This window comes from Bison bison, unplaced genomic scaffold (assembly GCF_000754665.1).
Source record: "Bison bison bison isolate TAMUID 2011002044 unplaced genomic scaffold, Bison_UMD1.0 scf7180017864456, whole genome shotgun sequence".
In the NCBI taxonomy this organism is placed as follows: Eukaryota; Metazoa; Chordata; class Mammalia; order Artiodactyla; family Bovidae; genus Bison; species Bison bison.
This window is the reverse complement of record NW_011495018.1, coordinates 27,143,336-27,167,023: the sequence shown is the minus strand read 5'-3', so window position 1 is coordinate 27,167,023 and position 23,688 is coordinate 27,143,336. Positions and strand designations below refer to the sequence as shown.

The window sequence follows — 23,688 nt, the reverse complement described above, 5'->3', positions numbered from 1 at the left end:
CTCGGGCTTAGCGACAGGTTCTGTGGCTCCGGGTAAAGGTGAGCCTCTGGGTCCCTGGTAGGCAGGACCGGCACGGCGGGGAATGAGCCGGGAAGGCAGAGGCTGGCAGGCCTGCACCTCTGCGGGCTTGTTTTGAATTTCCGGGGCCCGCCTCTAGGGCCACATGCCCGCCCCTTTCCCTAGTGCGCCGGCTGCGCAGTCAAACCCTCTTCCGAGCTGTCAGTTCCAGCGAGAGGCTGTGGAGAGCTGTTGAGCCGAAGGATGTATGGGGACGGTGGGCGCGGAGAGGCGGGAACTTTCAGGCTTTTGGTTCTTCTTATTTGGGCTCTTGAGCTTTGGGCAGGGATGCAGCAACATTATTTGTACTAGCGTACTTTTACTATAAATATTTTATGTTGTTTATCTTAATTTTCACAGTTCCACTGTGAAGTAGACAGTACTTCTATTTTAGAGATGAGAAACCAGACCGAGAAAGGCCAAGGTATTTGCTTTGGACCACACAGCCAGAGAGTGATGGTACATAGTGTAGCCAGTCTTTCTCAAAATATAGGCTAAATACCATTGGTGTTAAATTTTTTAGAGAAATGCAGATTCCTGGGCATCACTTCAGACTTAGTGAATCAGATCCTGTGCAGGTGGAGTCTGGGAATCTGCATTTTCAAATAAATGCTTCAGGGACTTCCCTGGTGGTCCAGTGGTTAAGAATCTGCCCTCCAACGCAGGGGACGTGGGAACGTGGTAGGGAACGAAGATCCCTCAAGCATGGGGCGACTAGGCCCGCGCTCTGCAGCTACTGAGCCCGCGTGCGGCAGGGAAAAATCTTCGGAGCCGCTAGTAAGATCCAATGCAGCCAAAAATAAACATTCTAAGAATTTAAAAAAAATGCTTCCAAGAGATGTTGATCTATGGCAAGGTTTGAGAACCATTCATTTAGGAACAGGTATTGGACTTCAGTTTCTGTCTCTGTTGTTTTTACTTGTGTGATGCTGACTTACTCTTCCTAAGCTTGAGAGTTTTTTTCCTTTTATTAAATGGGTTATTGTGAGATTCATATGTCAAATGTCTGCCACTGACAAGTTTATGCCAAGTACCTATACCTGACACTTGAGGCTCCCCCTTCCCCTTTTTCTTCAGCAACTGTTGTCACAAAGTCCATGCAGTAAAAGCCATACACAACATAAAGTTTCAAAGATGATCCTGAGCCAGTAAAAAATGTTTATTGAATTAAATTACCCATTGTAGAGCCTCTTGCCAAATTAACCTGTGTTTATGAGATCTAATCTTGGCAGCATTGCCAGGAGTGAAGTATGAATAGGAAGCACTGTAACCCATAAGTAGAAATGTGTACAAATGTGATTGAGAGGAATCTTTTTAAAATCTGAATTTGGGGATGAACTATAAGATGGATGAATTATGTTGTTGATTATTTTGCTATAATCTCTCATCTCTTTAGAAACTTGACCTTCAGATTGTAACTCAGAAACCGGTACAAAGAAAAAGAGGCCATCATAGTAACCAAAAAAACTGAAAATTTGTGCAGTAAAGAGCATAAAAGTACTGTAATTACAACTTAAAAATTTTTCCCACAAACCCTCATTTGATTGACAGATGTATGGTTGTTTGGTATTGAAATATTACAAATAAATACTCATGCTTTTTGCCTTGAAATGGTGGTTGTTTTAAGCATATAAAATAGATTTATCTTTTGGAAATATAAAAGGCAAGTTTTTCCCACCAGTAACATGGTTGTATTTTATAGGGAGTGATAGATGTATATACGTGAAGTTAACACGGGATAGGATGTGTTGCTGAAAAGTTATAAAATACTCAGGTAGCTCAGAAAGCTGGGAATATTACTCCAGGGCATGGCTTGGTGGTGGTGAGTGCCATTTGCATTGAGCCTTGAGAGAAGAGTAATACCTTTGTTTGATTTGCACATACCATGTTTTATAAAATTTGTTTTTAAAATAGGGTAGCTCTAGGAAAAATGCTGAATCTTTTTGCTGTTGATTTGAAAATTTTTAAGATGTGGACAAACCAAAGGAGTGTTGGATGGGTAACTGAACCAAACTGAATCCCATTAAAAGATTTTGTGATTGTGTCAGGGAAGAGTGTTTGAGAGGAGAGGGACAAACATCTGTGAAACAGTTCACCTCTGGACCTTAACAAAACAGCCTTAGTCTCTTGGTGCTTGTCAGGTCATTTTCTTGAAGTTATTTTTCATTTTTTAAACAGTTGGAAGTGTATCTGTGGAAGACCAGCCAGATGTCAGTGCCGTGCTGTCAGCCTACAGCCAACAGGGAGACCCCACGATGTATGAAGAATACTATAGCGGACTGAAACACTTCATTGAATGTTCCTTGGACTGCCATCGGGCAGAACTATCCCAACTCTTTTATCCCCTATTTGTACACATGTATTTGGAACTAGTCTACAATCAACATGAGAATGAAGCAAAATCATTCTTTGAGAAGTATGTGAATTTATAAAAAATATGTATATATAGCTATATATATATATACACACACACACACATGCAGAATGTATATACACGTCTGTAACTACACAAATGTCAGATTGCAACTCGAAAAATACTTTATGAAGGAGAGGTACCTGGTGCCTCTCCTAAACTTAAAATAGAGGGTTTGATCTTGTTGAAGTCAGGAAAGGCTCCTAGAGGTGATGTTTGAGGTAGGATCTGAAGATTGGAGAGGAGTTAACCAGAGGAAGAGAAAAGGGAAAAACTTGTGTGACAGCCCTGTGGCAGGAAGGATCATGGTAGGCCCCGAGATGAAAGAAGGCTAGTGTGGCTGGAGCAGAGTATGGGGAGTGGGGTTTGGTACTACATGAAGCTTGATGGTTAGTTAGTAACTGGAACAGGCAGGTTCTTAGGCCATGTTGAAGGTCTTTGTTTACTCTAAGATCAATAGTTAGTCATATTGGGTAGGATTAGATTTGGCTGAGATTCACTGAAAAACAATAGCTGCCTAAATAAAAATTTATTTTTGCTTTTATTTTAAGAGCAGTAAAGAATTCACCTGCAGTGCAGGAGACACAGGAGACACGGGTTTAATCCCTGGGTAGGGAGGATCTCCTGGAGGAGGAAATGGCAACCCACTCCAGTATTCTTGCCTGGAAAAACATATGGACAGAGGTCCTGGTGTGCTACAGTCCATGGGGGTGCAAAACGTTGGACACGGCTGAGCATGCACGCACTGCTGCTACTACTAAGAGCAGTGTGAAGCTGTGTTAGGATTAGATTACATGGAGAGTGACTAGAACCCCAAACAGTAGAGGCTTGAGTATAGTAAAAGTTTATTTCTCTCTCTCATGATGGAAGGCATTCTAGGACTGGTATGGAGTCCTTGATTATCTGTTGATCATGTAGCACTAACATCCTTGTCATGCAGTTTCCACTGTGGTACAAGGTGACTCTCCAGCTCTAAGAAGTCAGATCAGTGTTCAAGTCAGCAGGGAGGGCACACACCCTTCCTGAAAGTTGCAAGTATTTCTCCCTTTTTTATGTCAGTAGTCATTGGCCAGGAAAGGTAGGAAATATGGTCTTTGCCTAGATGTCTGTGTGCTCAGCTAGTATTCCCGTGTTTTATTGTGGAGGGAGAAAGAAAAAAATGAATATCTGGGGACAGACATCTCTGCTACAGAAGTTGTGGAAGGACCATGCTTTATTAGATTTTATGTTTTGAACGGACCTTTATGCAGGGGGAAACAGATGATTGGGAGGATAAAGTGATTAGACTGATCATTTTGGAAGTTATTGTGTGATTCTCAACTGAGTGTAATATTATTCCTCCTTCCTGGCTCTTTGAAACTGGAGGTATTTTTGGTTGTTGTATCGACTTGACTGGAGGATCAGGTGTCTTAGGGATACCAAAAGTTCCAATATGTGCAGGTAGTCACGCTTAGCAAAGAATTGTTCTGCCCCAAATACTAGTAGCACCCATGTTGAGAAACACTGGACTGGGGGTGATAGTGTTGGTGAAGGGCAGTAGACATATTTGTGAAACACTTGGTGAAGGATTAGATATAGGTGTAAGGGAGATAAAAGTATAATTGATAATCCCTGGGTATCTGGCTCCCTTAGCTGGATAGGGATGCTCTTCACTTAGAAAACCCTGGAAGAGGGCAGGGTTTGTCAGATTGTAGAATAATCGAGTTCAGATTTGTTTATGCCTTTGACTCATTTAAGAGATGTCAGGTTGATAGATGGAGGATATATAAGTGTCTGGGCTTAGAGGAGAGGTAGGGGCTAGAGCCATAAATTGGAGTCGTGTGCAATATTGATGGATAGGGATGAGATTATTTGAAAGTGTTAGTCGCACAGTCATGTCCAACTCTTTGCAATCGCATGGGCTGTAGCCTGCCAGGCTCCTCTGTCTATGGGATTTCCCAGGCAAGAGTACTGGAGTGGGTTGCCATTTGCTTTTCCAGGGGATCTTTCTGACCCAGGGATCGAACCTAGGTCTCCCACATTGCAGATTCTTTACTGTCTGTGCCATGACGGAATCCAAGATTGTCTAGGAAGGAGTATGAAATAGAAATAAGTCAACGGGAGGGCTAGACCTGCACCTCAGGGGACTCCAACATTTGGAGGAGAAAATTAATAAAAAGAGTAGAAGAGACTACCATGTAGAGGAGAGATGAAAGGAGAGGCCAGAGAAGCAGAAAGAAAATCAGGAGAGAGCTGAGTTATGGAAGCCAGAGAAAAGGAGTGTTTAAGATGGAGGTGTGCTTAACAGTTTGAATGAGAGCTCTTTATTTCAAGCAGTAGACCCAGCAGCTAGGGCTTGTCAGATAACACAGGTAGTGTTAATAGAGGTATGATGGAACCCAGGATTCCTGGCTTCTGTGCCAGTATGTCCATTCATTATTCTACACTGCCTAATAGAAGGTATATAGAGCAAATGTTTTATAGCTCAGTGTTTTGTTTTTTTAACTTTTTATTTTGTATTGGGGTGTAGTTGATTAGCAAACAATGTTGTGATAGTTTCAGGTGAGCAGTGAAGGGACTCAGTCATATGTATACATGTATCCAAACTCCCCTCCCATCCAGGCTGTCACATGACATTGTGTAGCTCTGTGTTTTTGAAAGAAAATATTAAGGCTGATGATGACAGAATTTCTAAGCTAATTTTTCTTACAGTGCTGTCATCAGAAGGGCTTCTCAGGTGGTGCTACTGTTAAAGAACCCATCTTGTCAGTGCAGCAGATATGAGATGCTGGTTCGATCCCTGGGTAGGGAAGATCCTCTGGAGGAAGGCATAGCAACGCACTCCAGTATTCTTGCCTGGAGAGTCCCGTAAACAGAGGAGCCTGGAGGGTGGCGGTCCATAGCGTTGCAGAGAGTTGGGCATGACTGAAGCGACTTGGCAGGCATGCATGAACTGTCCTCAAAAAGCCTCTTCCTCTTCCAGTCTTATGGTGTAGCCGTCTCCTCACCTAGGAAGCTGGGATATCATAGGGACTGACTCTGTGTGTCCTTGTCATGAACAATCTCAGCCCGTGCCAGGACCCCATGCTCAGATGAGGTTATCGGCAGACACTAATACAAAAATTAAGAGGCTGAGATTTCTAATTTCATTCACATCTTCAGTTCAGTTCAGTTCAGTTCAGTCGCTCAGTCGTGTCCGACTCATTCACATCCTAGAAACTCTTGATTCATATTTTGATAAGTCATGCTAGGCTAACACAGGTAACAGATTAGGGATCTGTTGGCTATGTGTCAGAGCTAAAGTCCTAATATCTTTAATCATTTGTTTTCTAAATGTTTTTGCATTGTTTGCTGCTCTTTGTGAATGTTACTGTATGATTTTTACATTTTATTAGAATAAGATTTGTAGAAACAAAAGTACATTTAAATTTAGCAATTGGTGCCAAAGCTGAAAGCTTTATATAATTGCCTTTGGTAATGGTGAGTAAATGGGAGTGCTTACTCTTTGATATCAACATATTCTTATTCTTTAGTCATGTTATTAAAGTACTGATGTTTAATATATATATCTGGTATTAAGAATATAAGAAATCGCTAAAAATGATGAGTTTTGTGAGAATGTCATGCATTGATTATTGTTGAGAGGCTGAGTGATAGATATGTTGAGTTTATTATATTAGTTTATACTTTAGTATGTGTTTGAAATTTCCCATAAGAAAAAGTTTTAAAAAGTGGGTTTTGAGAGAACATAAGATTCTAACATTTTCAAACCTCTGCCAATGGTGGCATTCAAACGTGACTGTCCACCAGTGGTGGGTATCTTATCTTTCATTCATCTATGGTGTTTATTTCAAATTCCCTTAAAATGTTTATGATGCATTTCACTAGAGAATTAACTTGGTCATTTTTAGGATGAATTCAGAGCTGAATTGTAATCATTTTGAATTGTGTTACTTCTGATTCTACAACTTAGTCCAGGATTATTCAAACTACTACGTTGAAAGTATTCTGGGATGTTTATAAATATATGGGGGAGAGGCAGATCCCTTAATGATTACATTGAAAAATGCCTTTTTAAAATCACTGAAACAGGTTCCATGGAGATCAGGAATGTTATTACCAGGATGACCTACGAGTATTATCTAGTCTTACCAAAAAGGAACACATGAAAGGGAATGAGACCATGTTGGATTTTCGAACAAGTAAATTTGTTCTGCGTATTTCCCGAGACTCGTACCAACTCTTGAAGAGGCATCTTCAGGAGAAACAGAACAATCAGATATGGAACATAGTTCAGGAGCACCTCTACATTGACATCTTTGATGGGATGCCGCGTAGTAAGCAACAGATAGATGCGATGGTGGGAAGTTTGGCAGGAGAGGCTAAACGAGAGGCAAACAAATCAAAGGTATGGGAATAAGAACTATGTAATGCAGATTATGAAAACTTGTTGCATTTCCATCTACATAATTTACACGTTTTTCTTACAGCTAGTTTGGGGATAATTTTACTCTGTATACTAAGTTTCATGTTCTAAGGATGATGTGTGTATTAGTGAGGATTTGAGAATGGTTGCATTTAACAGAACCCTGATTACACTGGCTGAAACACGAAAGGCTTTTTTCCTTCACATAAAATGAATTAAAGAGGAAAGCCCTCCTAGGCTGGTGTGAGAACTCCACAATGCCATCAAGGACCCTGGCTCCTTTTACTTTTTGCTGTGCCACCTTCAGAATGTGGCTTTCTTCATTGTGTTCATAGGTGGCTATTGCAGCTCCAACTTTGCAGCTGTATTCCAGGAAGGCAGAAGGGGGAGGATATACTTGCTGAATCTCCCTTCTTATGAGGAAAACAGTATTTCTAAAACACCACCCAGTATGTTGATATATAGGTTTATTGGCAAGAATGATACGATATGGCCATTCTCAGCTGCAAGGGAGCCTGGGAACAGAAATGATTTTAACTGAGCATGCTGCTGCTCCAACAAAATCAGGGTTCTGTCGGTAAGGGAGAAGGAGAGACTGTCTATTCGGTAGACAAGTACAGAATCGGTTTCAGGATATAAATGACCCTATTATAATTGTGATTCCTATCAAGATATTAAAAAGATGTATCAATAAACAAAAAAGTAATTTTAAAAAATTGACTCTCTTGACTTGTAGGTATTTTTTGGCTTATTAAAAGAGCCAGAAATTGAGGTGCCTTTGGATGATGAGGATGAAGAAGGAGAAAATGAAGAAGGAAAACCTAAAAAAAAGAAGCCTAAAAAAGATAGTATTGGATCCAAAAGTAAAAAACAAGATCCCAATGCTCCACCTCAAAACAGGTGAGGGAAAAAACTTCAGGAACATGTGTGGAGGTGTAAGACGATGTTATAGATGGTTCCAGTTTTTTAATATTCAGAGTAGTTTCCAGTTTGTTTTTCTTTCACAGAATCCCTCTTCCTGAGTTGAAAGATTCAGATAAATTGGATAAGATAATGAACATGAAAGAAACCACAAAACGAGTACGCCTGGGGCCAGATTGTTTACCTTCCATTTGTTTCTATACATTCCTCAATGCTTACCAGGTTGGTAAAATAATTGGGTAGTTTCTGGGGGAAAATTGGGAGAGTCGTGGAAAATGGTGATTAACCATTAAAAGTAGCTTAGATGTCTTAACTAAAATGGAGTTTTCTTATTTAAACTCTTGATATAAATATGGCTTCAAGATAGCAGTTAGAAAAGGAGAATTGGGCATTGCTCAGAATAGATAGAAGAAAATGTTTAAAAGACCTTTAGCAACTTGTTGGTACCAGAATCTTGTTTGTATGTATCCTTTGTTTCACTGATCAGAATTCTGCTAACCTTTGAAAAAGGAGGAAGCTATGTGGTTCATCTCTCTGAACTTAAGTATTTACTTACATTTTTTATTAAGAATTCTGTATATCCTTATAGACTTTTTATAATAGACTGCTGAGGATATATTTAGTAAAGTACAAAAATAATTACGTATACTTTGTACTATAATTATGGCTGATTTGCATTGTACGGCAGAAACTAACACAACATTGTAATTTTCCTCCAATTAAAAAATAAAATTAAAAAAAAAACACTTGATCTATATATGCATTCCAAATTTGGAGGGCAAAAAGTAAATTATGACATGTTCTCAATATAAGTGTATTTGAACAGTGAATTTCAAAAGAGAATGAAATCTCAAATGATCTTTTATATGAAGAAAAATAGCTGTCATTATGTGTTCTCTCAGATGTGATTATAATTTTTTTCCCCTAAAACAGTATTGTTTAGTATGTATTTTTTAATTGGCAGGGCCTCACTGCAGTGGATGTCACTGATGATTCTAGTTTGATTGCTGGAGGTTTTGCAGATTCAACTGTCAGAGTGTGGTCTGTGACACCCAAAAAGCTTCGTAGTGTCAAACAAGCAGCAGGTAACTAAGATGACCTGTCAGGATACAAACTCATCATTAGTTTACACCAATCTTTATTCTATGGAACATACCAGGACATTGTGATCTTAGCAGAATTTCACTTGATTTTACTTTTAAGTCAAATTGTTAACAACATTCCCAGTAGTGAAAAGTGTATTGGAGTGGCAAACAGGAGACTGGGGTGCTAGACTGATTTAATTTCCTTGGTCCTCAGTTTTCTCATCTGTAGAATGAGGGCATTAGGCTAGAAGACTCCCTGAAGTTAAAAATCTAACATTTTATGATTGTTTGTAGATTAAAAAAAAAGTCTTCAAATACTGGGAGAGTACTTTTCTGTTTTAGCCATAAAAATGGCTAAAATGAACTAAGATCAGGGTTACATTTTAAAGTTTCTTGCTAGTTGTATTGTTTAAACAAGATAACACATTCTCAATAATTTATTTTAATATTTCTATAGTTTTATTTTGTGAAACATTGTGATATAGTGGATAAATTGAGTTTCAGCCCTAGTTCCAAGACTAAGTAGCTGTGTGCACTTTGACATGTTAATAACTGTTCTGAACCTCACTTTCTTCTCTTATACCCTGAAATGATAGCACCTAATTTAAAGGCATTAGCATAGTGATTGGTAAGTAGGAAGAACAGTTCAAATGTTAGTTCTTCTTCTAAACTCTGATATATTAAATAATTGCCTTAAATTGTTTTAATAAATATATTTTTAAAAAGTAATCTTTCTGGATCATTTTAGATCTTAGCCTGATAGATAAAGAATCTGATGATGTCTTAGAAAGAATAATGGATGAGAAAACAGCAAGTGAGTTGAAGATCTTGTATGGTCACAGTGGTCCCGTCTATGGAGCCAGCTTCAGTCCAGATAGGTAAAATGCAAACTATAAGAATTAAATACTGCTGTATTACATTGAGATTAAATGAAAGGTATATGAAATATATATATATGTTATGTGAAAGTTAACTACTGGAAACATTATGCAAATGTTGGGGAAAATACTTTTAGAAAAATCCCATGGTTGCCTATCATTCATTATCTTTTAGGATTTTGCCCTCTGCTAATTCATCTTGGGGTATTGGTGTATAGTAGCTCAATTTACAAAATTAGGATGCATAACTTCAGGGTTTGCTGGTTATAAAAATTAGCTTTAGTTTTATGTAACTCCAGTAGGGATTGAATTGGTTCTTTGGGTTCCTGCTACGTGTTTGGTGGCTACTGCTGTCTTCTGCAGAGAAGGCAATGGCACCCCACTCCAGTACTCTTGCCTGGAAAAATCCCATGGATGGAGGAGCCTGGTAGGCTGCAGTCCGTGGGGTCGCTAAGTTGGACACGACTGAGCGACTTCACTCTCACTTTTCACTTTCATGCATTGGAGAAGGAAATGGCAACCCACTCCAGTGTTCTTGCCTGGAGAATCCCAGGGACGGGGGAGCCTGATGGGCCGCAGGTCTATGGGGTCGCACAGAGTCAGACACGACTGAAGCGACTTAGCAGCAGCAGCAGCAGCTGTCTTCTGTCATCTCCAAATTCACAACAGATTCCTGCTATTAAAGGCATATTGCCTATCAACTGAAGATTTATCTTTGTATAATCAAAAGAACTAATACTGATAAGGGAATTAGAAACCCACAAGAATGTTTGTCTAATTTTCATGATCTCTTAACATTCTACAGCAATGTGGGGAGGGTATTTTTTTGTTTTTTTGTAATACCATCTATATCTTATTGCTTATTGCTTTCAGTCCAAAATCTTTCATAAAGATTTTCATCTTTGAGAATTTAGATTTTTGTTTTTTATAGGGTTTAGTCAGATGGTACATTTATACTTGAGGGAAACTTCTCATTTCACTGAAAACCATAGTACTTTCTGAGTAGTTTACTTTTGAAGGCTTTTTACCCAGCTTTGTATAGGGTATGAAAATAGCAACTCCATTTTAAAGTAAAAAATTACTGATTTTAAGTGACATATTTTAGAAGCCTTTTTCACGTGACCTCATTTGACCATACTTTTTGTCATTACCTCTTGGTTTTTTGTTTCGCTTTCCAAAGAACTGTGCTTTTCTTAATAGATATTGTTTTAAAAAACCTAAGCTTATTCAGTAGGTGCTCAGTAGATAGTGTCATGGCTAACGTTAGTACTTTCAACTTCTGTTATCTACTGTGAATTTCAGGCATAAATTACAACTGAGATGTAGTAGTCAGTTACCTATATTTAACATATACAAATGTACAGAGAAACTGGACAGGTACCTAAGTTATTCTAGGAATCAAATATATTACCTTCTCTTTTCTCAGGAACTACCTGCTGTCCTCTTCGGAGGATGGAACTGTTAGATTGTGGAGTCTTCAAACATTTACGTGCTTGGTGGGATATAAAGGACACAACTATCCAGTGTGGGACACACAGTTTTCTCCATACGGATATTATTTTGTATCAGGGGGCCACGACAGAGTAGCTCGGTAAGAACATTATGAGCTTAGGACTGGCCTATTCAACGAACAGAATGGTTTCTTGTTGGGAATTACAAACTCCAGCCAAACTTATTTTCACTTCTGTTATTATCAGCTTTTTGAGAATGTCAGCATTTGTAGGTCATCTGAAAACTAATTTGGGACAGAAATATTTGTCGGCAATCATGTCTACACCAAGAGTCCATGCCCTCCCCTTCCCCAAGTGGATGCTAAACCTTGTCTTTTGCAGCCACTGTGAGCTCTTTTATTTCTGTCATATCTTTAAAAGTTCAGGATGAGGTAGCTTGGGTTTGAAATTATTTGTGGTCGCCCCCCCACTGGGGGCTTCCCTGGTGGCTCAATCAGTAAAGAATCTGCCTGCAATACCAGACACGCAGGTTTGATCCCTGGGTTGGGAAGATCCCTTGGAGAAGGAAGTGGCAACCCACTCCAGTATTCTTGCTTGGGAAATCCCATGCAGAATAGCCTGGTGGCTTCAGTCTTATGGGGCTGCAGAGTCAGACACAACTTGGTAAGTAAAACACCACATGGTAGCCAAAACTAGGGAAAAATACTCTAGGAGTTAGACTAGAAGTTGGAGAGTGTACATTCAGAGAACTAAAGGATTATAGAATTAAAAATTTTTTGGACCATGTTAACTTAGTTCTAAGAATGGTTAGGGAATTCCCTGATAGTCCAGTGGTTAGGACTTGGTGCTTTCACTGCCGAGGGCGCCAGTTAAATCCCTGGTTGGGGAATGAAGATCCTGCAAGCTGGATGGCATAGCTTTAAAAAAAAAAAACAAACAAAAGCTTAGTCTCTAAGTCCTTCCATCCTCCTTTCCCTCGGGTAAACTAGTGAGGGGGACCCACTTACAGCTATTTCACATGGTGGTTTCTGTATTTTGGATAGAACTTGGCATTTCAGAGTTAACTACTAATTACCTTGTGTGCTCAATAATTTTTTAAAAAGGCTCTGGGCTACAGATCACTATCAGCCTTTACGGATATTTGCTGGCCATCTTGCTGATGTGAATTGTACCAGATTCCATCCAAATTCTAATTATGTTGCTACGGGCTCTGCAGACAGAACTGTGCGGCTCTGGGACGTCCTGAATGGGAACTGTGTAAGGATATTCACTGGACACAAGGTATTTTAACTTTCATTATTCCAGCACACAAGGTTCTTTGGGATTAAAAAGTTTAAAAATTAACTAGTGACATACATTTTAAAGATACTGTCCATACCCCTCAACTTTGTTATAGTTCTTTTGTCTCATTTTCTTAGGTATTTTTAACCTTACTTTTGATTCTTGCCATGTACTTTTTTTTAGGGACCAATTCATTCCTTGACATTTTCTCCCAATGGGAGATTCCTGGCTACAGGAGCAACAGATGGCAGAGTACTCCTTTGGGATATTGGACATGGTTTGATGGTTGGAGAATTAAAAGGACACACTGATACAGTCTGTTCACTTAGATTTAGTAGAGATGGTGAAATTTTGGCATCAGGTAAATGACTAGAACTGGCTTTGTGGTCAAAAGTCAACTGTATATTTAAAGGAAGCACTGAATGTTGACAATTGCAAAATTAAGTCTGATTTTGGATTTTGCTTCTCTTTAGCATGATTCAGGATTGTTACCTACATGTATATTGACTTCTCAGGTTAAGCTACTGCTTGAAATTCTTGAGGGAATAGAGTTGTTAAGTTCAGATTTCTTTTACCAGAAATGTAAATACATAAAGCATACTTGACATGTCAGAAATTTAAGTATGGCAGATTCTCCTAAATAGTTTCCTTTTGATTTCCACTTAGGTTCAATGGATAATACAGTACGGTTATGGGATGCTGTCAAAGCATTTGAAGATGTAGAGACTGATGACTTTACTACAGCCACGGGGCATATAAATTTACCTGAGAATTCACAGGAGTTATTGTTGGGAACATATATGACCAAATCAACACCAGTTGTACACCTCCATTTTACTCGAAGAAACTTGGTTCTAGCTGCAGGAGCTTACAGTCCTCAATAAACCATCGGTATTAAAAGACTTTTGGAAACTACTGTTTGAAAAAGGGAGACTAAAAGCAAATACCTCAGTGATTACTATTTAAGCTACAAAGAATGTTTTGTCTATATGGATCTGGAAGTATGCTGCTTAGAAAATCTGTACAGGACAGTTCCACGTTTCTATAGCAACCACATTTAACTAATTTCCGTTAGTTGAATAAGAGGTATTATGTTTGTGGAGGGGACATTCATGGTGCTTTGGATTGTGTGGAAACTATGCATTTTCTGTTCAAATGCTATTTTAATTTATTATGTTAAAAAAATCAATTGATTTCAATAATTTGTCCTGCTTCAAGATTCAAATTGAGTAATATAATACCATATTGAATTTTAGCTGAAGAATTCCATGAGCATGTACGTTTCTGCTGTAAAAATGTAGTTACTGTATGGCACTCAAGTACTATGTTATATGATCCACTAACATTTTTGCTTGGCTCATGATTAGTGGAACGTACGTTAACTGGCTAAGATGAACTACAGTTCCTTTCTGAGAAACAAATGAAGTACAACCATCCACTGACATCTGAATTTATACCTGTTGGACTGAGTGCACCCAAACACTCTATAAACCAGGTGAAATTAACTTCCATGTTCTACTTCAGCTAAAATGGCTGCATACAACCTAGTACACTTGAAGTCAGACATTTCAGTTGCTTACCTCCAGTACTGAGCCTTGCTTTGGAAAACTAAAAGATTTAGACCAAGTTACTGCCAGTTTTTTGCCTTTGTTGCATTTTGTACAGTTTTTATATTTTTGATATCTTGTAAATAAAGACAACCAGCTTTTCCAGGTTCATAATTTATTGTACAAATTGAGTATCACATGATGAGTTGACATTAGCTTCTTCAGGCATGGGAACTTAACAGATAATGTACAGCTCAGATCCTATAAACAAAGCAAAAATAGTTTAGACACAAATGTGTTCAACTCTGCTTTTAAGACATTCAGTAATTATTAGTAAAAGACTATCCATGAACCTCCCTGAAATTGAATGCAAATTCATTAGATTCTCAAAGGAGTCATTAACTCCCCCAAATTTAGTTGTCTCTCAGCTTTCAACAATTTAATCTAAAACTCCCACCTTTAACAAAAGAGCTGTCAATAATTCATTATGATCCAAAATATACATTGTTGTAAAAGCCTAGTACATAAGATACTGGATTGACCAAAAAGTTTGTTCAGGGTTTTCTGGCTTATGGGAAAACCTGAATGGACTTTTTTTGCCAACCCAGTAACATTCCCCGCCCAACCCCCCCACCCCCGCCCATAAAGTAATAGTTTAAATAGTAGAAAGGAGGAAGGATGGTAGTATCCCCATTATAAAAACAGAGTAAGGAGGTACCTAATATGAAAAACTGGGTTTCCCTTGTGGCTCAGATGGAAAGAATCCACTCCAGTATCCTTGCCTGGAGAAGCCCAGGAACAGAGGAGCCTGGTGGGCTATGGTCTATGGGGTCGCAAAGAGTCGGACACAACTGAGTGACTAAGCACGCACACAGTATGAAAAATTGGGCAAAAAACTACCTGTCAGGAAAAAACCATGGATCACTGCATTTTGGGCTATGCAGTCAGTCAAAACTACGGTCAATAGTTTTGGGACTGGAAAAGGTCTTAAGAGCAGAGGAAAAAATTTTCAGTCATGGAAAGCTACATTAGATAAAATCTAGGTTTTGGGTTTTCTGCACATAGTCTACTGCCAACAAAATACTTACACAAGTAAGGGCAAATGGGGGTTGGGTGGCACTAAGAAGAAAATGAAGTCTAGGTGGGATTTAAGGAAATGACAGATTGCCTACATAAAAATTCAAAAGCAAGATGCATTCGCAACTGATTTAAAAGGCTGGTTAATAATTACTACCAAAAAAAATTACAAAAAGAGCTTATACAAGAAAGAAAGGATCTTTACAAAAAGAAAGTCCCAAATGTTAAATAAAAACACAGAGAATGTTAAAAATACAAATGGTACTCAAATGGAAAAAATATACAACTTCATAAAAAAAAATTTTTACTCATCAAAATAACAAACATCAGAAACTGACATTATTTAACATGGGGGGTGGAGAGGGAGAGAGAAAGCTAGGTGTCCCACAACCCTTTCAGAAGGCACTGAAGAGAATAAATACTTCTTGCTCAAAAGCATTTATTGTAATGCTATTTATATTTTAAAAAATTCTAGTAGGAAACAGATCTGTATAAAATAAATCATATATCCATGAGCACCCATGCATTCAAATTTACAGAGAACATATTATAAAGCAAAATTACAGATATGGATCATAGCCATTGGAAACCAAACAAATACAATATAAAAGAGCTAAACTGAGATATTAACAAAAACTGTCAGGGTGATGGAGACATGGGCAATATTTTTCTTTTTCTGAATGTAATAAAATTTTGAACAATGACATTACTTTTATAGTGTGGGGCAGGGGAACCCTAAAATCAAAATGGCAAAGTTATAAAGTTTTAAATGTTATCTCCTTACTGTTTATGTTGCTTTCACAGCTGGAGTTTTTTTAGACCTTAACTTGAAGTATAAGACTATCAAAGCAATACTTCCGTATGTGGCCAGCACACACTGAAAAAGAAAGGAAAAAGCAAATGAGTTGTTGTCACATCTATATTATTCTAAAACATAACTACTTAAAGGTATCATTAATACTTACATTCATTCTCCCTGTGAGAGTGTAAGAGTTGAAATATTTTTTGATACCAGTGAAATGGAACTGGGCATCAGCTTCTGGACCTGCCATGATTTCAATCTTTTAAAAAAAGAAAGAAGGCAACAAATTGGTTTGGATGCTATTTATTGAAAAAAAAATTTTTAATTAAAGTCACATAAGTATGGTATATGACATATACATACTGTATATAAATATTGTAAATTTTATGTATGCCTCACCCAAGAAAGCAGTAGCAAAATGGTGGAAAAAACATTGCTAAGAATTTGGAAGGAGGACTTTTGTCTTGGTTGCTATCACACAACATTCCAGAATATACATCAAATAACACAAAGAACACAGTAGTCTCTAACTCCATCTTCTCACCCAAAATTGGTTGATGTTTTCATTCCTGGCTCTATTTATATATCACAGCACACTGTGCATGGAATTCCATCAGTTTTAAGACTAGTTGAAAGCTGGAGCTTGTGATACTTTTCAAAGTCTCTCAGAGGGGTAACAACCAAAACAACTAACTGAACGGCTCACCTTGCAACACCACTTTTTACAGTTTTTCCTATAAATAATTTAGGACCTCCATGGGAAGGAGGAGACAGGATTATTTATCACCAAATGGAATTAATACACACTAACTATTGGTGGTGGAGGGGAAGCAAAATCCTTACTCCTTACACCAAAAACAGATGAAAACATGTAAATGTAAAAAGTGAAAACAAAATATCTGAAGAAAACATGGGCAAACATTTTAATCATCTTAGGGAAGGGAAAATACAAAGGTGGCCGAAGAAACACAGATAATCAACCTCATGATCAGTGAAGGAAATATGAAATGAGACAAATATTTAACCATCAGACTGCAAAGATAAATTTATCATAATAAGCAGCAGTAATGGGAATGTGGAAAAATAAGCAGTCTCTCTGCTGCCTGGAGGGAGTGTAAACTGGAGGGAGTACAACCTTCCTAAAATGCAATTCTGTAATATCTACTGAATTATGACAGAGTATAGTTTACCCTTTTATCTAGTTGGTTCAATTTGTTCAGGAATTTATGGCAACTGAAATACAGTTTATGGAAATAACTACAAGTGCATTTATAGGAAACTGATAAATGATGGTTCCCATGGGAGGAAACACAATGCATGGAGACCTTTAAAGATAGACATGAAAAGATATCCCCTTGCAATAGTAAAAGTTCCTATTTCTGGGCATTATAGAGAACATCAAAGGTTCTCAAAGTTTGGTCCCTACACTGTCAGCATCCATTGAAACTCATTGGAAATGCAAATTCTCAGGCCTTTTGAATCAAACTCAGGGGCCCAGCAATCTGTTTTAACGTGCCGTTTAGGTGATTCCGATGTAAAAGTTTGAAAAACACCGCAGTAACAGAAAACCAAACTCTGATTAGTAATTATATAGGGGGGAAAAAAAAACCCTTGAATATACAACAGACTTGAAAAAGGGATTACATCTATAGAGCCTATGTATTTCACAAAGGCATGTATTTCTTTTATAAAGGCACATCAAAGGTCACCAGAGCAACACTTGAAAACTCGTCTGTATGACCGCCTATCTACCACGACCGACGCCACGCCGAGTCGATTGGCAATATAGACGAGCCGGTCGAGGTCCGGTCGAGATTGGTAGGCAGTGGCAGTGACTCAGCCGACTCTTGATGAAACAGAATCAGGGGAAACCTGTGAGGAAGTTGCTGCTATGGAAACCGGCACTCTACAGTTTGCCATTCAAAGGCCTTCAGGGGCATTCACAAGCATAGAATTGGCAATGAAAATCTCGACAAATGACCTTAATTGTGAACACTGTTTCAAGAAGGTTCTTGCAGCAATGAAGGATTCCAAACTTCCTTGGGTCACCTTAGAGGCCTTGGCCAGTCCAGTCCAAGTAGGAAAATCTCCATTAAAAGAAAATTTTATGATATGGCTTTTATATTAAAGGTTTTAGTAAATTTATTAAAGACATGCTTTCCCATTCATCTTCAGGAGTGATTTCTGGATTCTTAAGTGTCAAGCAGGTTTCTAGGAAAAACCCTACAGAAAACAAGAGCTTAATTCCCACTAACTTGTGTCTAACAAACATTTTCAGAAGAATGTGGTATTCAACTGAAACAATCTTAAGGTGCCTTAAATCTCCCCCTATACAATAGAGAAGGAAGGCTGATGTCTGCAATATTCCACAGAGGACTAATTCTGACTGTACGGGATGGCACAATTTACCATCGGCAATTTAGTCCAGATCGGAAAAGCGCTGAGATGGTAGGGTAAGTGAGATGTTGCCGCTGAACAACTGCAGCAAAGCCTGTAAGCACTTCGCTTAGTATTCTCAGCAAACTCCAGGTTACTTTTGGGCAAAGATCAGGAATCCTTAAGTGTACTTAGTGGAATAACTAAACCGAAACTTGCTTTCCTTTTGAGTTACATATCAGTTTAGAAAGACATGAATGAAAAATACCTAAGATTAAACAGAACCGTACTAATTGTTAAACTGTAGGCTATGGCAAAGTCTAAGCCATGGGGTCTTGGCTTCTGTTTCTAATTGCGCGGCGAGCTACTTTTAAATATAATTAATCTTTACATGCCTCTCTTCAGACCTGTAAAGTGGGCACTTCAGAAAAGGCCCAACGTGACCCACTAGCCTCGCTGCTTTCTGTTTCTCGGTACTACTAGTCGGTCTGACCGGACACCTACCTGAAATGGTGAGATCTCGCGGGAAAAGAGGCAAACACAAGAGATAGCGGCTCAGGTGCCAGAAGCTGCCTCTGGTACAAGGAGTTTATAGCTCTCTGCTCTAGCTACTATTAGTGAAAGGGCTTCCGGCCGACCGAACACAGATATCTAACCCGCTTACCCGGGGCCAGGCCACACTCACTATCGCCGGACAAAGGCTGCAGCGCAGCTAAAGGAAACCTGGCTGGACAGCTTTCTAAGCATAGCTCGGTGGAAACAAACTGCTTTGGGCATACAGTGCAAGAGAGGTTACTGTGACGAGAGGTGGGGTCATAAGTCCGAGTTCTGATACAAAATTACGTCACTGAGTGACCTTGGGCGGGGGGCCTCCCTTCCCTGCGGGCCTCCTTTTCTCTACTGGAAAATACAATCTAAGGGCCTTTAGGAGCCTCGCGCCGAGGCTTCCCAGTCACTGTCCGAACCCTCACGCCCGGCCTTCATTTTCTCTAATTCCTTTTCTATTCACCACCACTCTCCGCCAGCCCCCACCAAAGCGAAGGCCTCGCGGTGTGCCCGGAGCAGGAGACAGTCTGATTCCAGGCCGGCCCCACAAAGCGGAGGCGCGTGGTCTAAATCCATGTTCCCCTCCACACTCACCTTTCAAGGGGTTCAAACTCCACGGCCTGTGTCCTTCACCGTACGCTGCTACCCCTAGATCCCGCCGGAAGACACCACCTCCCCCTCACGCGTTCAACGGGCCTAAAGGGTTCGGCCCTCTGCGTCGATTGGCTACCTGTCTAAGCCCCGCCCTTCCGTTTCCTGTCTCTACATCTCCTCCCCCTCCCTGTTGAACTGGATCCAGTATAGTTACGGAAATAGGGCATTGAGCCCGCCCACGCTTCCGGAAGAGCAGCGTTAGGCTGCGGGTGTACCAGTCTCCGCGTGTGTGATTACAGTGGCGCGGCCTCTGAAGTAGAAGTGCTGGTGTCCTGGGGCTGGTGAGTGGGGGCAAAAGCAACAAGGGTGGAAACTTCGTGGCTTCCAGGTCTGTCCCAGGACTAGCTGCTTTGGATCCCTGCCATGAACCCGCAGTGCCGGGTGAGTGGTTAGGCCACCGCATTCCACCTCTGAAGCCGGCTCTGCTGGCGTGGTCCCTGTAATGTCAGGTTATGTTCCTAGGAAGTAGCTCAGATCCCTTTATCGCAGGGTCGCTTTACTCTTTGAAGTTTCAGTTTCCCCTTTTGTGAAGTAAGATTAAGGGTCAAATTCCTAGTAAACTTGACCGCATTGCTTTGTCCTTTTTTTTTTTTCTTTTACGAAATACTCCTTCCTAGGCTCCCTCTAGGTCCTCACCTCTTCCACAGTCTCAAGCCTTTTTAGATTCCTATTTCCAAGCGTCTCTCGGAACCAACCCCTCCTCCTGTTCTCACTTAAACCTAGTTCTGGTTCTCGTTATTTCTCTATTGTACTGCAGTTGAATCCTACCCGTTGTGTACCTTCCTTCAGTTCTATCTCCTTGTGGCGCTAACGGTAAAGAACCCGCCTGCCAATGCAGGAAACATAAGAGAGGCAGGTTCGATCCCTGGGTTGGGAAGAATCCCCCGAAGGAAGAAATGGTAACCCATTCCAGTATTCTTGCCTGGGAATCCCATGAGCCGAGGAGGGTAGCGGGCTACAGTCTGTAGGGTCGCGAAGAGTCGGACAGAAGCAAAGCGGCTTAGCACGCACTCGGTTTACCTTCGAAGCTTCAGTCCTGTCTCCTTGTCCAGTCTATAGCCTGCAGTATATATTTGTTTTGGTTACTGTTCTGTCTTTTCCTTTTCTTAAGGGTCTAACTTGCCCAAGTAAAAGTTAATTTACTCACACCCAATGAAAGATCTGACACAGAGGGCTCAACCTGTCTTTTAAAATTTAATTCCAATTATTAGGCTTTATTCACCTTGTAATCTAGTTGAACAGTTCTTCAAAGAAAGATGAGCAGCTTGTGAGCAGTTTTAAATATTTTTAAAATTATGTATTATTTATTTGGCTGCACTGAGTCTTTGTTTCTGCAGGCTTTCTCTAGTTGTGGCGAGCAAGGGCTTCTCTGGTTGCAGTACACAGGCTTCTCATTGCCGTGGCTCCTCTTGTTGTGGAGAACAGGCTCTGGGGTGCTGCGGCTTCAGTAGCTGTAATGCATAGGCTTAGTTGTTCATGGTATGTGGAATCTTCTTGGACCCAGGGATCAAAATGATGTCCCCTGCATTGCCAGGAGGAGCAGTTTGACAGACATATTGCTGCTCAAAATAATTGGCTTTTCCTGTCTCCATGCTTTTTCTCAGGTTCATTCTGCTTTTCCTGTTCCACCTGTCAAAATCCTGTTCATCTTTTAACATGCAGCTCAAAGGCATCTTTTTAAGGAAGCCTTCCTCCTTTGCTGAAGCCTCATTATTTTCTACCTTCTTGTTGATAGTTTATAACCTGATCTGTATTTTAGATTATTTGCAGAATTGTTTTATCTTAGAAGTGTGCGCATTCTTTGAAGATAAGGGGTTATGTAGTCATTTGAGTATCCGTGACTTAACTGAAGCTGTTTAATGATGCTCCATTGAAAGTATTAACTTACTGGAGAAAAATATGTGGACGTGTGGTTTTGAAGCAAAGACCTTTGGAAAGATGAATTATGGATTATCTGTTGCCTGGCATCAAACCATCCATTTCTTAGGCCTGAATGCTGTCTAGCACACTGGTGCTAGAAGGCTCTGTCTCTTGCCCATCGATCACAACCTTGACACTGAAGTACATATTACCAACTTTTTGCATTGTTTTTAGGACACTCAAACATGGCAGCCATGGAAGAAAGCTTCCCCCGTGGGGGTACAAGAAAGACCCACAAATCAGAGAAAGCTTTCCAGCAGTCAGTTGAACAAGACAACTTATTTGATGTAAGTGGGGTGCTTTTTTGGGAAGACTCGCAGAACACTTTCTCTCTAGTGTCCTTATGGAGAATGAGCCTTGTCTGAGAATGTGTGGTTTTCCAGATTGGATTCTTGTTGAAGTCTACTTTTACACATTTAACTTGTTAGAGAGTCCATCCCACCACAAGGCTATATCTTTTGAAGCATGAGTGGCATTTATTGTATAAGCTTTCAGTGCCGTTCTTTCTGTTTTTGGCCACATCAGGAGGCCTGTGGGATTTTAGTTTTCTGACCAGGAATCGAATCTGCACCATTGGTAGTGAAAGCGCAGAGTCCTAACCACTGGACTGCCAGGGAATTCCCTGTTTCTCATTCTCAGGAACTTACCATGTTGATTAAGGATGGAGAGAAAACAGTTTGAATAAGGTTTGAATGAGGCTATGTAAAATGATCATGATTTGCATTAGAATTTGAAATCTTCACCTAAAGTAGGTTGTACTCCAAATGCTAGAGGGAGCAGAACTAACATTCAATTGTGTGATTAGGTCTATTTTATGTAATCCTTCCAACTGTATTGTGAAGCAGAGATCACCATTCCATGGTGGGAAACTGAGGCCCAGAAAGATTATGTAATTTAGCTGAAACCACACAGCTTGTTATGGTGGAGATCTTTGTGACTCCACCTTTTTTATTTTCATGCACTGTTCCAAATTGCTTCTCCCAATGGGGAACCCCCGTGTCCATCCCTGTCAAGGGAGGAAGAACACAGAAGGGAAGAGTCTTTTAGAAGAGAGCTCAGATTTTCGTCACAGGGAGAATTGGTGTCAGAATGGGAGACTGGCCACGAGGCAGGAATTAAAGAACAGTTGGGAGTGGGGTGGAGTAGAAGGGTGACAAGACAGGGTGACAGATGAACTGATATTGAAGGGAAAGGCCGGATAAACTGCTTTTTATTTTTTTGGATCTTCTCCTCCTCCCTCCCCCGCTTTAGATTTCTACTGAAGAGGAATCTACCAAAAGGAAAAAGATCCAGAAAGGGCCAGCAAAAACAAAAAAGTTGAAAGTTGAAACCAGACAAAGCAGCAAATTTGTCAGAGAGAAGTTTGAAATCCTTAATGTGGAGGTTTGTCAGCGTTTGGTTTTGAACAAACTCTTCCCTTTTTCCCTTCTTTTTTTTCGTATATATACATGTATATATATCTTATGTCTCTATTCCAGTTTTGTCAGTGCCTGTGATCATAGATCGTGTGTTGTTTTTCTTTTTAGCGGCCAAGTCCCTCATCCTGCTGATGCTCTCGTGGAACTTGTGTTTTAGTAAATTCATAGGTTAGAATTGGCAATACCCTTAACAGTCATTCTGATTCTACCCTTTCATTTCACAGATGTGGAAACTTATCTCAGAGAGGTGAAGCAGTCTTTTTATGTCCCTTAAATTTTTAGGTAACTCTGATACTTTAGTTATAAAAAAGAAAAAGCCAAATGATAGTGAAGGGAAAGATACACACGGATGTAGATAGTGAAGGGAAAGATACTTCCAGCCTGCAGAAGTATTTTGTTCGTCCTATGTGCTACTTAAAAAAAAGTTGGTGCCAACATTAGAAAACTTAAAAATTTTACATTAAGAAAGTGATTTCTGGCTTCTTATAGAACCTTGAAAGTGCTGATAATACAAGTATGCACTCCCTCATATTTGTAGCCACACATTGCTGAATAGTGTTTGTGCCCTTTAGACCTGGCACACGCATGCCGGACTTCCATAGTCTCCCCTGGCCTGTGTTCTGCATCTTGTTACCTCCCAGGCATTTGAGTTTGGGTTGCTTGGAATAAAGGAAAAGGTGAGAGTGCCCTCCAACACCCTCATGCTGTAAACACAGTGGTATCATTTCAGCCTTTCATGGTGCTCAGTCAGAAATATGATGAGTATATAATATATACACGTATGTCTCTCTTGTAGCTTTTTTTAATGTTAGAGTTAGGACTAGAGGCCAGATTCCCCCACCCCCACCCCACCTCCC

General features: G+C 39.9%; 3 protein-coding genes across 3 annotated transcripts in view; 2 read left to right on the top strand and 1 right to left on the bottom strand.

The window, feature by feature from the left end:
* The window catches only part of TAF5 (TAF5 RNA polymerase II, TATA box binding protein (TBP)-associated factor, 100kDa), a 15,985-nt gene extending 1,883 nt beyond the window's left edge, over positions 1-14,102 (top strand). Inside the window, 11 exon segments of the mRNA XM_010859418.1 lie at positions 1-38; positions 2,236-2,473; positions 6,542-6,857; positions 7,612-7,775; positions 7,883-8,018; positions 8,761-8,881; positions 9,630-9,759; positions 11,186-11,350; positions 12,314-12,491; positions 12,675-12,852; positions 13,158-14,102. Of these exon segments, the coding sequence (XP_010857720.1) occupies positions 1-38; positions 2,236-2,473; positions 6,542-6,857; positions 7,612-7,775; positions 7,883-8,018; positions 8,761-8,881; positions 9,630-9,759; positions 11,186-11,350; positions 12,314-12,491; positions 12,675-12,852; positions 13,158-13,375 (1,882 nt within the window). The 3' untranslated portion in view covers positions 13,376-14,102.
* Positions 14,103-14,196: 94 nt separating this feature from the next.
* Positions 14,197-19,544, bottom strand: USMG5 (up-regulated during skeletal muscle growth 5 homolog (mouse)). Its single transcript, XM_010859419.1, has 4 exons — positions 19,434-19,544; positions 16,081-16,176; positions 15,900-15,992; positions 14,197-14,299 (listed from the first exon to the last, which is right to left on the bottom strand). Exons 2-3 carry the CDS (start codon positions 16,165-16,167, stop codon positions 15,903-15,905), a joined length of 177 nt encoding a protein of 58 aa, XP_010857721.1. The 5' UTR covers positions 16,168-16,176; positions 19,434-19,544; the 3' UTR covers positions 14,197-14,299; positions 15,900-15,902.
* Positions 19,545-19,676: 132 nt separating this feature from the next.
* Positions 19,677-23,688, top strand: part of PDCD11 (programmed cell death 11) — a 42,524-nt gene continuing 38,512 nt past the window's right edge. Inside the window, exons 1-3 of the mRNA XM_010859417.1 lie at positions 19,677-19,774; positions 21,588-21,700; positions 22,665-22,796. Of these exons, the coding sequence (XP_010857719.1) occupies positions 21,599-21,700; positions 22,665-22,796 (234 nt within the window). The 5' untranslated portion in view covers positions 19,677-19,774; positions 21,588-21,598. The remainder of the gene's footprint in view (positions 19,775-21,587; positions 21,701-22,664; positions 22,797-23,688) is intronic.